Genomic DNA, 16999 nt, shown 5'->3' with positions numbered 1-16999 from the left:
TGTGTGTGTGTGTGTATGTATTTGTGTGTGTGTGTGTGTGTGTGTGTGTGTGTTAGAGTGAGGATGTTTGTGTGTGTGTAAGAAGCTTTGATAATAGAGCAGGAGGTATTGAAGCTCTGATCCATTAACATTCTGCAGTGCGCCGTACGAACACACACTCTACAGTAGGGTTTGAATGATTAGTCAACATTATCAACAAATATTTTTGTTGTCAAGTAGTCGTTTGATCTCATATGACCTAAAGCAATAACCTGCAGTAACGCAGTTTGAGCAGTGTGGCGCTGTAGCACAAGACTGTAATTCAGCTCTCCGGATGAAATCCAACCGAAGAAGACAGCGCTTCAGCTTTGCTTCAGAACGCAAACGCAACCGAACCTGAAGGTGCAGAGCGCCGTGTAGATTAATATGTAAATATATTAAATAATAAAAAAATAATATTCGATCAAAGCCTACTGATTAATCTGTGAAATGACGATTAGTCTATTAATCACTCTAATAATCGTCAGATTAATCGATTTTCGAAATAATCGTTTGTCACAGCCCTACTCTGCAGTTTGAGTTTATGATCTCCACAGCCATGTTTAACAGCTCGTCACAATCAAACCAATCATGAAGAGATAAAAATCATTTCCATTAGCCCTGAATTTGACGCCAACAGGAAGCAATTGACTCTGCTCTTTGCCAGGACTGCTGAAAGGTCAATATGAACGTAGCTGTCATTTTCTGGATTACTGCTGCTTACTAGAGTTTGAGAGCGGTTTAGGCCTTTTTCTCTGCCATTGATTTACTTCCAGGTGCGTACATGACTAGAATGTTACTCGTTGGGCTGAGAAATCCTCCTAGAAATCTACGGTACGATTGCTGCTACAGCACTGATCTGGCAGATCGGCCTAGACTGAGCTGAAAGTCATGCCACAGATCGGGTTCTTCGATAACACATGCAGAATATTAATTAGCAGAAGCACCGCAAACAGAGTCAGTCACAGAGATTTGCAGATGATAATTCAAGTTTTAGCCAGATCCAAGATAACTAAAACAGCACAATTTGGATTTATGGGACCTTGCAGAAAACATGACATGGGATGATGAAATGACACTCCCCCCACCCCCGCATTATTCAAAAATGCATTAGAAATGCAATTCATACAAGCAGTGACTTGGACACACCTCTTCTGTAATGGCCATTTTGATATATTTTGCATGGCATGAAGTCAGAAATGTCAGACTGACAACTGTTCTGGTACTGTGAGAATTACAAAAGTTAAAGTTGAGCTCTTTCCCCGCCATTTACGAAATTTTCTGTCTTCGTGTTTTCACTGCTGTACAGTAGGAGGCGCTATTACGCACCTTCTGAGAGAGTACTGAACGCCTGGATCAAAACAGTGAAGAAGCGGCATAAACCAGCAATTTCGTATGTAAGCAAAAAACATCTCTGATGATGAGAAAAGAAGAACAATGACAATGACAATGACTGATAATGCATGAGCACAAACGATTACCTCCTTAATGGCGTTATCTGCAGAACATTACATTGTGCTGAATGAACTGTCAGTGTTAAAATCACTATAACAGCGCTATTGATTCACAGAAAGATTTAAATGAAAGAAAACAAACCTCTAAATGATATCAATATTGCAATTGGCTGGTAATGACTTGAAAGTACCAAGGACGAGCTGAAAGCCTCCGCAAAAACAAAGTGCTGTTTTAACTTCCAGCTTGTCAACACAAACGAAGGCTTTCTTCCTTCAGGGCACAGACAGAGCCATCTGCAGTCTTTACTATCCCAGGTGAGATTTCTGCCGCTGAGGAGATGCAGCCGATTTCTCACGGCACATTCAGTGTGTGAAATACTAAGATGTCTTCATGTGTTTTGCTTTCTTTAGGAGGTGATTTGATGCTCATTGATTAACTGGGAACACATCAAACACGATGGCATTCTGACGTTGGTTTTAATTCACTCAAATTGCAATCTTCATCCTATAGTATTAAATCAGAAAAATGCACAACTGATGCGAATGCACATTATAATTTCAGGATTTGTTCTCTCACACAGCATGTCTGTTGTAACTGGTCATTCCTGCTGAATCTGCCCGTAAAGCCTGATAACGGCTGGCTGAACGCAGCATATTCCTTCCAGAAAAGCCATTAAAGTTAAACACTATCCTGGCTGCCATTTTTCAAGTAATAGTCGTCCCTGAGCGAATTCACCTTGCTCTCCCGGTCTCTGCTCATTGTGTATCATGTCTAGCGGGAGGAGAAGTCTGGTCACTGTAAGCCACTTGATTCCCAGGGCGGAGGATTTTCTGCTCTAGTATTAGCGATTGATTGCCCCTCTACAGTGAGTGGATTTCTGCATTTCAGCCGGCCAGGACCCTGTGTGCTGCAATATAATTAACCTTCAGTGGAGGGGAACTTTCCATTGAATTCATAAGTGGGCTGAAACTGGAGATGAGATGACAGATGAAGACTGTGGGAAGGCCGTACGGAGATGGGAATCTATGGATCCATCGATTTAGACGATTAAACTAGCGCTCGTCTCGGCGTTTCTGATCAGCCGGAGGATTTAGAGTAAAGACGTTCGCATTCTGCTGCCGTTGATAAGAGTCATTGTGATTCTGCGCAGGAGCCTCATTCCTGTGCATTCAATGATGCAGCAGCTTTATCTGGATGAGAGACATCTGAGCTCAGACCACCGCCCTCCTTGTTTTCTTGACATATCGATCACGGCTGTGTTTTTTAATCAGACCTGATTTGTGCATTTGGAAGGCTGCTGGATGCTGTCCAGACTAATATGTGTAACGAGCAGCGGCAGACTCATTAGTGGAGTGCAGGTGTGGGGCATTTCTCTCTCCCAGCTCAACACAACAGGTCATTAATCAGCCGGGAGTGCTACTGTACAGGCAGCATTCCTCATCTGATCATACGGCACAGGTTAAAACATTTAGGGGGAAGTACACACACAGTGTGCTGTTTGAGTGCACGATTGGCTAAAGGAACGATGCACATCAGGAAACTGCAGAATGCAAAGTAAACAGCGTCAGAATGAAGCCTACAGCTGACTTTCACAATCTGCTGTACTTTACTGTAACTGTACAGCATCGCTCCAGACCAGTGCTATTTTACAATAACTGAGATGATAATATTGTTTTTATTTTTATACTTTCCTTTTATCGCTGGGCGATATGGCCAAAATAATTATCACAATAACATTTTTCATTTCAGTTGATCTTTTCTTTTTCTCTATATTTTATTATTTATTATATTTTTTTATATTATATGTTTATTTATTGTCTATTCCCTTTATTATTGGTCCTCTATTTCACTTTATTACCTTAAATTATATGTATGTCTGCACTATGTCTGTACTTTCTGTACTGGAAGCTCCTGTCGAATTCTTGTGTGTGTAAACACACTTGGCAATAAAGTTCTTTCTGATTCTCATATCGATAATTATCATGATCAATTTCAAATCTATATTTCTTACAAGTTTAAAGGAAGATTTTTGCTCCTAAGTGAAAGTTGTAGAAACCAGACCGTTCATTGTGCTTTTAAACTTCTCTTTATGGTCAGAACATGACAAACACTTCACGTTTTTGAATTCTTTACACTTTTCTAGTCATTTTTCCTGAACAAAATAAATATCTTAATAGAGAAATGCATTTCTTAGTTTCTGCATGTTCTAATGAGTGATATATAAATCGTGAAACAGGTTTGTGTTCCTGACTTTGATGACGAGTATCTTCAGCACAGTTTGCAGTGCAGGCAATATTAATATGACTTTTTTTGTCTCTTAGAAATGCACATTTGACAGTTGACAGTATAAGTAGCTTGAGTTTGGATGTAGATGTATATACGGTATATATGGTATACTGAAAAAAAATGACAAGTATATCATAAGGTTTTAAGGCTTTTATTGGCAAAAATAATGAGTCAATATTTACAGTGTTTACCCTTGTTCTTCATAACCTCTGCAATTCGCTCTGGCATGCTGGATATTAGCTTCTGGGCCAAATCCTGACTGATGGTGATCCATTCTTGCCTTATTAGTTCTCAGAGTTGATCACAACTTGTGGGCTTCTGTTTTTCCACTCGCCTTTTGATGACTGACCACAGATTCTCTATGGGATTGAGATCCGGTGAGTTGCCCGGCCACGGATCCAAAATTTCAATGTAATGATCTTCGAGCCACTTTGGTTGAAAAGCAACCCCACACATGGATGGTCTCAGGATGCTTCACTGTTGGCACAACACAGGACTCATGGTAGCGTTCACCTTTTCTTCTCCGAACAATCGATTTTCCAGATGTCCCAAACAGTCGGAAGGGAGCTTCATCAGAGAAAATAACTTTGCACCAGGCTTCTGCTGTCCAATCCCTGTACTTCCCGCAGAATTTCAGTCTGTCCTTGACGTTTTTCTTGGAGAGAAGTGGTTTCTTTGCTGCCCTTCTTGACACCAGGCCGTTGTCCAAAAGTCTTGTCCTCACTGTGTGTGCAGATGCTCTCACACCAACCTGCTGCCATTCCTGAGCAAGCTCTGCACTGCTGGTGACACGATTTCAGCTGACTCCTCAGGAGGAGACGGTCCTGGCGCTTGCTGCACACTCTGGGATGTCCTGAAGACTTCTTCACTGCAGCCGAACCGATCTCCTTGAAGTTCTTGATGATCCTGTAAATGGTTCTTTCAGGTGCAATATTCTTTGTAGCAGTTTTCTTACATGTACTAGTACTCATTCACACTTTCACATGTGCTGCTGATATGATTAGTCTATTAATGTTAGCTGCTCATTTTGTGTCAGGATCAAAAAACAGCAATGCAAATGCACAGAATGTATTGGTCTGGACCGCAGGTATCTGCTGATCTTAAGGGGGTCATTTTAAAAATGACAAAATTACACCTTAGCTTGAAAATCGCAGGCCATTACTGCAGCATTTTGGTTGCATGATGTAAATGGTCTTAACATGAATCTGTACCGTGTTTCTCCAAGTCCTTCAGCGGGTCGACTCCAGGAGACAGGATGAAGAACTTCTCCTCCACGAAATCTCTGAAGGGTGAAATAATCATTGCTTGGCTTTTGAGCTGAAGAGCTCATAATGATCAGACTGTAATAATGATGAACTTCTGTATCATAATAAAGAGCACACAGTCAGGAATGGATCCACGCGGGGCATCTGTGGAAGCTGATTGTTTTAGATGCTGGCCTTTGCTGTCTTACTATATTAACCCCGCCTGCGTCTCCATAAAGGTCAAGCATCACAGACTGTAGAAACACAGAACTACTGACGCTCGGCCGATGGTGACATCTATAAAGCAGGAATGATTGGGAGTATAATGATGATGTAGAAAAAAATAGTGTTGACAGGACTGTCAGAAGATTCTGGGACAGACTGGATGAAGATTTGATTTATGAACAAATGACTCTAATCATTAATGGGATAAAATACTGGTAACAGGTTCTACACAAGACCAGCGGAAGTAGAAAAGGCTCAAAAGACACTTCCGTTTAGCTTTCAGTGGCTCATGTGCAATAGTCCTGTGGAGCGGCAAATGCATTTTTAAAGTACAGATAGGTCACATGTCCCAGAATTAATATGAAGCCATAAAAGCTGCATGCATAATAATTATAAAACAATTAACAAAAAGCTGTTTAAATAATCTTTAGCTGGAGTTTAGGACTTTCCACGCGTATTCGACGAAGTATGACTCGTTTAGCATGCATTATTTCACACGCTGCTGAGTGGACAGTGTGCAATCTTATCAAATGTTACGATGACAGACATGTAAGCCCTGGACAGAATAAAGAGTTCAGATACAACACTGTCAGAGCGCTAATCAAATCCAATACAAAGCGAAGTGTCTTTATGGCCCAGACTGCTGAGTAAACATGAGCATGCCTCTTCATAAAGCAGACTTTCAGAAGTGCTTATGCAGCAGGACTTATGCAGCATTTATCTCCTCTCAGAAGAACAACGGCGTGACATCTGCTCTTTCCTACGGAGACTCGTCCGGGAGAATGATGACGACTCATAAACCCAGAACGCCTTGCTTACGGGAAACGCTATATCTCAAAGGCAGATTTGAGCACATTACGGACTCATGGACTCTTAAATGAGATCAGATTTACATTTCCATCATCGCTGACGGTGTGCTGGAGAACAGCAAGAAACCTCCCGAATATTCTCAGTGAAGGTGAAGCCTGTTTCAGTTCTTTAGAGAGCGATACAAGTTTTCAAGACAGAATAGCAGAGACAGGAATTGCTCGATGTACAGTACTGCACTTCAACAATCAACTAACTGATGCGTTTCTGTATAATTACTAATCATTTGGTCATTTTGAGTTCCTAATATCATCTGTGATGAAGAGAATGCAATAGATACATTCTAATATTATAAGAACAGTTAATAAACAATAAAAATATATAGGGTCACACTTTAGTTTGGGGACCAGTTCTCACTATTAACTACAACTTTGGCCTCGATAAACTCCTAATTTGCTCCTTACTTATAGTTATTAGCAGTTATGTTCAGCTATGGGGTGGATTAAGGGATCTAGAATACGGTCATGCAGAATAAGACATTAATATGTGCTTTTATAAGGACTAATAAACAGCCAATATGCTAGTAATATGCATTCTAGTAAGCAACTAGTTAATAGTGAGAATTGGTCCCTAAAATAAAGTGGTACCATGTAATAATAATAATAATAATAATAGTCAAAATGAGCCTATAGTAAGATACGATGAGGACAGAGAGTTGGTAAAGCAATATCCTCATATGCTTCTGCTCAGGAAAAACACAGAGAGAGGACTTCATTTACTCTTCTGCTTTTCTCTCATTCTCTAATGAGACACTTCTGTAACTAGTTCTGGGGAAGTTCAAGATTTATCTGCATAAATCTGTACACAAAGGAAAAGGCAATTATTTTTTTGATAGCTGTAGATTGTATCTTGTCAGTATGATGACTGAAAACACAAGAAAACCAGTGTACAAATTAACTATACATTCATTATCTCTTCTCCATTTATGTCTGCAAAGCTGTTCTTGTGAATATTAAAGTGAAGAATTCTGTGCTGCAGTTAGAGGGGTAAAAAGTTAAATAAAATAAAAAAATGAAATACAAAATGAGATGAAATAAAATAAAATAATAAAATAAAAATCAAGTTTACGCTGTGTTCAAGTCTTGATAACTTGCGGCTTGATGATTTGAGTCAGCGATGGCTTTGTGACTCTTTTTAAATGATGAACAGATGCTGGTGTCTGTGTGTTTGCTTCTGCTTGCAAACAGGGACGACGTTCTGCCCATTTATTATCTTTGCATTATTTCATGGCACTCTTTATCTCATCACACTCAGTTCAGATCAGGTAAACGATAACGCAGTATAAAACATAATGAAGCATAATAAATGTAGCCGTAGCGATCCCCGTGTGATTAGCGAGTGTAGTAATGCACTGAGCTTCTGAGGCATCAGAGAGAAACACGAGAACTAAATGCTGGAGCACAGGGAAATAAACAGCGGCGCTATCTTCAGAGAGAACTGGTACATGGGGTGGATTTTGTTGAGGTCGTTCATGATGAAGTACGAATGCATATGAGTTTTTGTAATTTGGTTAATTAACATTGTTTCAGTTAATAAAATATACATTGTTTCACAGTAAATTCAAGTTAAACTTGAAATGTTGCTTCTGTGTTTTTATGGCAAAATTCTGGCAACCACAACTGTCATTGATTTACTGTAAGTTACTCTCGGGAAGATGTTACAGGAGCTGAAACACACAGCAGATGCTGAAGACCCATGGACACACCTTGACTTCGATCTCGGCCGCCGTTCGTTTGGTTATCTCCAGGTTCTCCACCAACTCGATGTCTCCAAGGAAGTTTCTGGACGCAGAGGAGAGCCGTGAGAGCAGGTTGTCCTCCAGAGTTTTCAAAGTGATTCTGGAGCCGTTCTGCTGCTTTGTAAGGTTTGACTACATAGTAAAAGACACAGAAAGACATGTGAAGATTCTTGAAAACAAGAGCCACGGAGCATGAGAGGGCATCTGAACAGCTGCAGGGATCAATGTATGCAGCAGACATGAATCTAGTCTTTGCGCGGATTAACAGACATCAAAAACCGCATCCGCCGGCGTGTGATGGGACTGTCGATGCTGACGATCCATTTCCCATTTTGGATAGAGAAACAAACACACACACACACACACACACTCAATCAAACACACACACGCACACACACACACCCTGCTGATCTCAAACACACACACACACACACACACACACACACACACTCAATCAAACACACACACATACACACACGCACACACACACACACCCTGCTGATCTCAAATCAGAGAGCTGTCATCCCCAGCGCGAGTATTGAACCGTCAAGACAAAACTCATCTCTGAAGAGGTTAGTATAATAGCGTCTAACAGTATAAGAGTATAATAGCGTCACTCCGTCAGTGACCACCTTTGACAAATAACAGCTGGGTTCAGAGTCGTGAGCCCTCATCAGAGGAGGAACATCTACCCCGTCCTAATGAGTCACTCATTAATGATTACATTTCCACCGCCATCTTGTGCGTCCAATTAACCCAGACCTGGAAAACAAACAATTAACTAGCAGCCCCACGCTTATTGTGAAGAAACTCAGTACAATCTCAGCCTACTAATTATGCAACCCAAAGTGAGGCTGGTCAGAATAAAGTTCTGCTCATTAGACGAGACTGATCACAGTGACATTTAGCCTACTTCATCTAAAGCTGGCTGCACACTAGATGATTTGCTCTCCCGGCGCGCGTTCTGTTGTACAGTGAAAAACAAAGTATAGAAAAGTATATGGGTGATGTTCTCTGCTTTCATGGCATGTTTTTGGCTGCCAAGTTTCAGCTATAGAAGCACACAACATCCGGTAGGTGAGGCTTGCTCGCTCTCATTGGCTATCGCGGGTATCACGTCAGAGGCATGTTTGATATTTACGATTTGAGTTCGGCGACGCTCAGTTAAATAATCGTAATGACACCACACAATAGAGGATTTTTTGGACAAAAAAATCGCTTGCGACAAGCCGCGAATCGGGCCACCCCCCCGATCGTTCGGGGGTGCAAATCGGCCTTAAAATCCTCTAGTGTGCTTCCAGCCTAACACACATCTCACGCCGTAATAAGATCAAAAACTGCACACGTTTGCTCAGCGCAATTATGTTGGTTCTGCGTGATGTAAAACTCAAGCCAGGGAGCATAAACAACCCCTCTAAAAAACATAGAAATAAGAGAGTGCGTCCCCGCGGTGCACTTGCATTAAATTTTAATTATAAATCCAGCAAACGCTGGCCGAAGAGTTACGATCAGCCGGAGAAGCTCCACCATAAAGCAGCTGCTGAGGGACTGTCACGCTTATCTTACAACTTTCAATATTAATTAAGTGTTCAGCAGCGTTTCCCCATCTTTAGCATCTCAGCTATGAAACACTAATTAATCAAGCTTCATTAAGTAACATTTCAATTTTATAGAATGCACATCTCAAAAGAACCGCATTCACTTCCTGTCAGTTATTCAAAAACACTTCTTGGGTTTGTTGCAGTTTGTTCGCAAATGAAAGCTTCGGCGTCAGACAGACATTTCAGGAAGAGGAAATGAAGTGAAACGAGAAAAAAAAACTGTTGGCAGGATGAAAAAAACGATTGTGGAAACTGAGAAACTTAATGGGGAAGTTCAAGCCTGTGGCACAAACGCCTGCTTGACCATTCCAGCTAATTACGGACAGTAATGTTATGCCAATATACTCATTCTGTACATGTGCATATGTGTTACCAATAGCTGAAGCTCTCGTCGGTCATTAGCAAAACTGCTCAGGGAAAGTGTAATTATATGGGTGAAAGTGCAAAACGTGAAGCACTAATTAGCCTTTTGTAAGTAAAGATGAGAAGACCGAGTCGAGCTGTGGAGCCTCAGATACGCTCAGATGATTGACCGCTCTGTTCGTCAGAGCATGATGACTAATTATCAGTTCCTCAGGTCCGGTCTCCAAGCTGACCACGGCGCACTGAGCCTGGAGCTCCGGCTGCGAGTGAGGGTCCATCAGCTTGGTGTGAAGCGTCAGACGGAAACTGGGCTTGTACTCGCACTCCTTGTCGCCTATCTTTATGTAGATGCAGCGGATTAGAAACTAGAATCCTATAATTAATCATCAAAGGAGAATAATCTCACTGTTTAATAGCATAATTCGTTGCGCAAAACTACATTACCCATGATGCAGTACAGAAAATTCCACCAATCAGAGAGTTGCAGTGAGCAAAAAGCTCTTTAGCTCCGCCCACTCCCACTTAAATTTGTACATGGATATACATTTCTGGGGGGAAAAAAATGCTTCAAATCAGAGTCTGTAATGTTGTGACTCTCCTCGTAGCTGGTTGGTTTGGTTCATGGCTTATTAAAAATCCCCATGAGAAAAACAATTACTCCCAGCCCAGACAATGGTTTTAATGAAGAACTGCTTCAGGCAGAGCTGGCGCCGCTGCACGTGCTTGTTTGTGTGATTTGCTGCTGATTCAGTACTGCTGCACGCCTGAACGGACAGCATAAATGACTTATTCTGGGGGTTTGCCGCATTTTAATTATTGCTCAGATTTGTTTCTGTTTCGCTGGCTCATCTATTTGTTTCTTAATTAAGACAGGAGGCAAGTCAGCTTCGCCAAGTCGCTGTCAGGAGAAGAACACAGACAGAGGATCTTATAAGAAAAACAGGGGTACTGAAGTTTTAATCACAAGTTACTTGGAAAAAAATTAACTTACATCTGCAAAGACTAAACTCAGGGGGAAACTCGGGTAAAGACGAGGAAGAGACATTTGTTAAAATCGCAGGACTTTAGCGGTGGATACTGTACATGTAAAGCCAAATTACTGTTCAGAACAGTTTAGGAGAGAAAAGCTTGCAGTTTGGCACCACATTTAACCAATCAGACTGATCTGTAGTTGATGCATGTCTGAGTTATTCAGAATCCTGCCAAAGGGAATTTAGAAGTATACTATAGAAATATAGAAATATGCAATATAGAATATAAATAAGGTGTAAATAATGAAACAAAAGAAAGATCATATAAGAATGAATGAATGAATGAATGGGGAATTGATTTTTATCTACATCAATATTTTAGGTAAAAAATTACATACAAATGCACATTTTAGATCATGTTTCTTTTAAGTTTGTCTACACTTTCCACCTTTTGCCTTCAATAATTAATTTTAAATAGAACCGTGGTGTGACAAATTAATTTTAAGTAAGTAAACTTAATGTAATATAAAACCGCAGTTAATATGAGGCCATTAAAGCTGTATGCATGATAATCAGGTTTGACTTGTGTTTGTAGCTGCTTCTTCTGCTTAAGTTCTCCAGAGAGATCAGAACAGAGAGCAACGTTTAAAACTCTACTTACATTGATTTTTGCCTTGATGCCGGAGAGTTTCTCCTGCGCGGAGGCGAGTTCTGCCTTGGCTTTGCTCAGGGCTTGTCTCTTAGGCTCGACCTCGCAGTAGACCTCATAAAACTTGACGATGTTGATGACCCAGGAGCAGGGACAAGCTATACTTTCAGTCAGCAAGCCTTCTAATGATATGCATTATACATGTTTTATATATTATATAATGCACACGTGCGGTGAAACGGGACCTTGTTGAGAGTGTTCAGAGCCTCTTGTGCCGCTACGAGCGCAGGTTCGGCTTTAGCCAGGTCCTCCTCACAGTCTCTCTGTTTGAGCATCACCTCCTCAGTGATGCAGCCACCTTCTGCTCCTCTCCACACCCACCGCCTGGATCAGTTTGCCTGCGCTCTTGTTCTTCAGCTTCAGAGCCACTTCCTTCAGATCGTCCACCTAAAAGACAGAAAAACACAATGCTGAGCATCGGAATGAGATGCATACATCAACAGTGTGTGTGTTAAAAAAAACGTGCACACGCACACGCACACAGACACAGACACACGCACACGCACACGCACACTCGCACACGCACACGCACACAAACACACACACACACACACACACACACACCACCTCCAGCTGTTTCCCTGTCTACGGCCCACCTGCCCTCTAGATCAGATAGCGTTTCCTGTGAGACAGAGAATGGAGATGTGGATCTGAGGGTACAGAGCACCACAACATAACGTCCCTGACATAAACAAGCAAAATAATACTAATTAAACTAAAGATTGTTCATGACAACTAATGCAGTAACTATGTATAAAGTGGCATCAAAATATAATATGTGCCATATTTATTATTCCCTGTTAAAGTTTGTTGAGGAAGCTCACGGTTATCAGCTAATTGCATCAGCAGTTGTTCTGAATAACAAGCTATTTGTTTTTGTTCTAGACTCATTGCTAAATCTCATTAGTGATATTATCAGAGAAATGAGCGCTCAAAGTTTTAATTGATAAAAGACAATCACTCGATTGTGAAGAAGCACAGTTCACTGAGATAGGACGGATGAACTATTTCTGTTGTCATTCGTCACAATACGTTGAGCTGCTGGCACTTACTCGAACAGAGTCCGATTGGGAAAAGCCAATCAGGAGAGAAATACGCAATTAGCTGTAAACCACTGTCAGACGCAATCCCATGCAACATGATGCAGCTTGTGAAGCAAACAAACAAACAGTCGAATACGGCTCTTCTACAGCGATCCCGAACTCCTCTGCAATCTGCTTCCTTTCTCCAGCCTCCAAACGAGCTGATTAGCCTTAAGAAGACGAGGCGTCAGGGATGCCCTCGGGTAGCGAAAGCCTACAATACCCACAAAATCAAGTTGCTATCATGTGGGTAATTAAGCTTATGAATAGGAGGTAAAGACGACGGAGGACTAATTGGCCAGAAAGCAGGTTTCTCTGCTCCTCAAACTACATGAAGCGCCTGTAATGATCCTCTTCATTCAGAGAGAGCAGATCATCCTCACAGGTTCACATCAAAGAGCACAAGTCTAATATCACATTGTTAAAATATCATAAATCATCTTAAAAGAGCTCTTAGATAACAGTAGACTGAGTCCAATGTACAGGCGCTGCTGCTCTCATGAAGCTGGACTGATCTCCATCATCATCATCATCATAAACATGCTTACTTTGAGCGAAGAAAAACGACACAGATTCTGATTTAGATAAGAAACGCTTAACGAGAGGCAATAAAACGAAGAAAACCACCTCTACGCCCCCAAATGTGGGCAGGGACCAACCAGCTTGAATGGATATCCGCTCTCTGCTAATTACATGTTACGGGTCCCACCTCAATAACGCAATAAACTTTCTGCCTCATTAGCAGCTACGTTTCATTTTGATTTCGTTTCTCATCGCTGATGTAAAGAGGTTATTCTGGGGAGCGTCCATCTCTACCGGCACAATCGGATATATATCTCGCAGATTTACATTCCACCTCTCGTCGCTAGCAAGCACAATCTCAGTGCACAAATGAGCTTTCTGATAGCTTTCCTGTTTGAGGGTGAAGCGCTGAGGCCATTCCCCGAGCGGAGCACTTGAGCGGGACTGACGCGTTACATCAGGCATGATGATTAGCACAGTCCAGCTGAGAACACAGTCATGGCTAATGAGGAGATCTGCTGAAGAACATGAGAACGATGTCACTCATGTAAGGTCGTGGCACTGCTAGCTGGTTGTCCTGCATCTTCAATAAACAAGCTACAGGGAACACCTGAGAAGAGATGATGCCAACCCCTCAGAGGACCTCAGATGATGCCAACCCTGAAACAACATACAGAACTACCATATTTTGTTCGGTCTTTTCGGCGCACAAAGTTATTTAATTTAAGTTAAACTCTAATCTGACTACATTTTATTACGAACTCAAATTTAAGGCTGAAATGCCAATCGGTTGTTTGTTCATTTATAATTATTATTATTATTATTATTATTATTATTATTCAGATATTTGATTATTCTTTTTCGCTCTTTAATCGTATTGAATCTCATTAATCTCATTTCTATAACACTTTGAGTCTTGTACCGGCCCGTGTACGGATCTCATATTCACAAACTCGTCAGTCTTGGTCATTAGACAGAGGCGACTGACTAATATTCTGGATGGCTCGTGCAATACTTAGCTCATCCAAGAATACTTTTATTAGTCCCCATAGATCTGTAAACACTTAATTAAGGTAAGACTATATCTAACCAAAGGTCATGACCATTACTATAGAACCAAGTTGACCAACTTAACTTCTTGTAAGTAACTTTATATAATCATGCCGTGATTTCTCACGAACACTTAGTTAGAATAATGTTACAATAATCAGAGGTTGAGGCTGACACGAATTTAGGTTGGTCAACAACACACTGTTGTTCTAAACGGAAAAACCCAATAGCCTCTATAGTCTAAGTATACATAACTAATCCCAATGTGTTAGCCGGAGCTCTGAAACATCATTTTAGTCTGTTGCTAACCTGAGTGCAGATTTGCGGTGTTATATGTTATAGACTTAACAAAATCAATAATAATTAAGTCAATAATCTCAGAGTAAGTCAGAATAAATTCAAATGTAACAATTATCAGTCAGGTAAATATGTATTATGCCAATTACATAGTCAATTCAGAATATCAAATCAATTCAAATCAATACAAAACATCAAATTCTCAAAGATAAATCTAAGAGTAAGAAATGCATACCTTACTTTAGAAAGATACATAGTGTGGAGTGTAGAGACACACAGCTACGGGCTTCTGGCTACAGAAGCGTCCCGATCCTTCTGCCACATTTCCTTAAGTAACCTCAGATCAAGACACACATCCTCCAAAATGGAGACAGCAACTAACAATCTGAATTTGTATTGATCAAGGCGAATTAACACCTTTTGGGACAGAAGGTAATTTGCATGAAAGGCACTGTATTACCTTTTTATGGCTGTCTGTCCTATTGTTAAGAGAATGGGACCTCTTTACCAGACACACAGAGACCTTTCAAACGACATCAACCATGAGTTATAAACTCTGATTAAGAATAGTGGTTTCGGTGGAGGGGGGAGTGAGTAAATGAACTGGATGGTGAGAAGTAAATTTACTCACATCTTCTCTAAGTGAGATGTGGAAACAGATGTCTGTATTTGAATACACTATGTGTGTATTGTCCGTCTCAGAAGATCAAAGTGTCTGAGGTTCTATAATTCTTACAAGAGGAATTATTCTTCACTATTATTTTCTTCTTCTTTTTTTTTTTTTAACTTAAAACGGTTCTTAATATACTGTATTCCTAGAAAGAATTCACAAGATTCTTATTGTTTTACTTAAGGTTGTAAAAAAAAATTCTTTATAAGTTAGGATAGCTTCAAACATGACTTAAATGCTAATAGATATTATTTGTTTATTTATTTAAATATTACACTATAATAGTAGCTACGCATAATACAAGTTTTTTTTTTTCTTAATTGGTGAATGTTATTAACCCTCATGTTGTGTTCCGATCATTTTGACCTGGAGAGGATTTTCTTTTTCCTGAAAAAAACATACGGACTTTGCTTCCTAAAAAACTTTCTTGATAATTTTTGTACTTTTGGGGATTTTTTCCCCCCTACCCTGTTACACTTGTGCTGCTCCGTCCGACCTACAACACATGACTCATAAATCAGCACAGGCTTTGTGTTTCTTTCTGGAACTGATTGCTCACTGTTCTGAGCTCATGCTCCTCAGTTTTTACATGAATATTGACAAAATAATCCATAAAAAATTTTTTTTCCCCCCTCAAAAACTGAGGTGTATTGAGGCCTGTGATCAATCAGCTCCAAAAAGAAACACAAATCCTGTGCTAACTGAAAGAAACGAGCTGAAATCTGCTGCACTCCGGGTTACAGGATCAAATCCTCAACAGAAATTATGAGCAACTGTAGCAGTGATGCTCAGCTTACAAGCTACAATTACCACAAAAACCACACGCCTGAAAAGAATGGCATTTTCCTAACGCGGTGATCACAGATCAACAGAAGCAGTCGGCTGGCGGAGCGGGTGATGTTTTTGACAGACCTGCTGTCAGGAGAACGACAGGAACACTTCAAGCTCACGCTCGCATTTAAAACACTGAACCGCATCAGACTCCTACTGGTTCCTTAGGAGAGGCGCATGTTTCATTTACATTCAAGAGGACCTATTAATGTGTGCTGACCGCTCAAAACATAAATTAGCTAATGCTACATGAATTTATGGCATGCAAATGAACCTTATAGCAGAGCTGCAAGCAATGCTTTTAATGCTCATCCTGCTTTCTCTTCTGGAAAATAATTATTATTAAGCCTTTCACCTACACCATTATTATGTAAAATAATAATAATAACAGTAATAATAAATAAAAGTGTTTAATTTTTTTTAAAGAAAAGCAGTGAAAGAAGGTCTTGAACCATCATAAAAGCCAGTGAGTCATTAGATATTTATCTTGTCATTTATTATGCTATGCTGAGCGAGTAACTCTGGGTTTATAATGATTTTGAACAGGCACATGAAGAGACGCTGCTGAGCTTCTCCAAGCCGTTTTCCAGTCGCTCCTCATGAGTGCCAGCAGGTTCCCGTACAGCTTGATCTGCTCCAGAAGGACTTGGTGTAGTTGTAGCGCCGCTCGTTGGCCAGGTCGTACTTTGAGGTCTTGTTCATGCTCACGTGTACGTAGGCCATGAATTTACTCACCGAGTCCTTCACCTCTGGCTAAATCAGTGGAAAAATGCAGTTCATACATGAAATATAATGACCAGATTATTGCCAGAAATGTCATACTACTGGGCCGTCACAGCCGTTTGATTTTCCCCTGAAATATAATGCAGAAACTGACTGCACAGTGCTCGGCCAATCGGATTATGTTCTTCATGACTTCAGGCACCTCAAACTCTCACACAAAATCACACTCTGCGTTTGCGCTTGAATGCGTTAGATGGCGTTGAGACTGCGGTGAGAGAGGTGTGAGAGCTTTGAACTGGATCTCAGGAATCGTGACAGAATCCATTCTTCTGAGCTGATGTGTTGGA

At 40.7% G+C, this 16999-nt stretch overlaps 1 protein-coding gene across 1 annotated transcript in view; it reads right to left on the bottom strand.

Annotated features, from left to right (window-relative positions):
• LOC107706556 (dynein heavy chain 9, axonemal-like) overlaps nucleotides 1-16631 on the bottom strand; it is a 24001-nt gene extending 7370 nt beyond the window's left edge. Inside the window, exons 1-6 of the mRNA XM_016510307.1 lie at nucleotides 16553-16631; nucleotides 13409-13599; nucleotides 11776-11864; nucleotides 11430-11580; nucleotides 9953-10135; nucleotides 7801-7965 (exon numbers count right to left, since the gene is read on the bottom strand). Of these exons, the coding sequence (XP_016365793.1) occupies nucleotides 7801-7965; nucleotides 9953-10135; nucleotides 11430-11580; nucleotides 11776-11864; nucleotides 13409-13599; nucleotides 16553-16631 (858 nt within the window). The remainder of the gene's footprint in view (nucleotides 1-7800; nucleotides 7966-9952; nucleotides 10136-11429; nucleotides 11581-11775; nucleotides 11865-13408; nucleotides 13600-16552) is intronic.
• Nucleotides 16632-16999: the final 368 nt, after the last annotated feature.

This window comes from Sinocyclocheilus rhinocerous, unplaced genomic scaffold (genome assembly GCF_001515625.1).
Source record: "Sinocyclocheilus rhinocerous isolate Xijiao unplaced genomic scaffold, SAMN03320098_v1.1 scaffold3552, whole genome shotgun sequence".
NCBI lineage: Eukaryota > Metazoa > Chordata > Actinopteri > Cypriniformes > Cyprinidae > Sinocyclocheilus > Sinocyclocheilus rhinocerous.
Note: the sequence above shows the minus strand (reverse complement) of the source record. Positions and strands in the feature narration are given on the sequence as shown.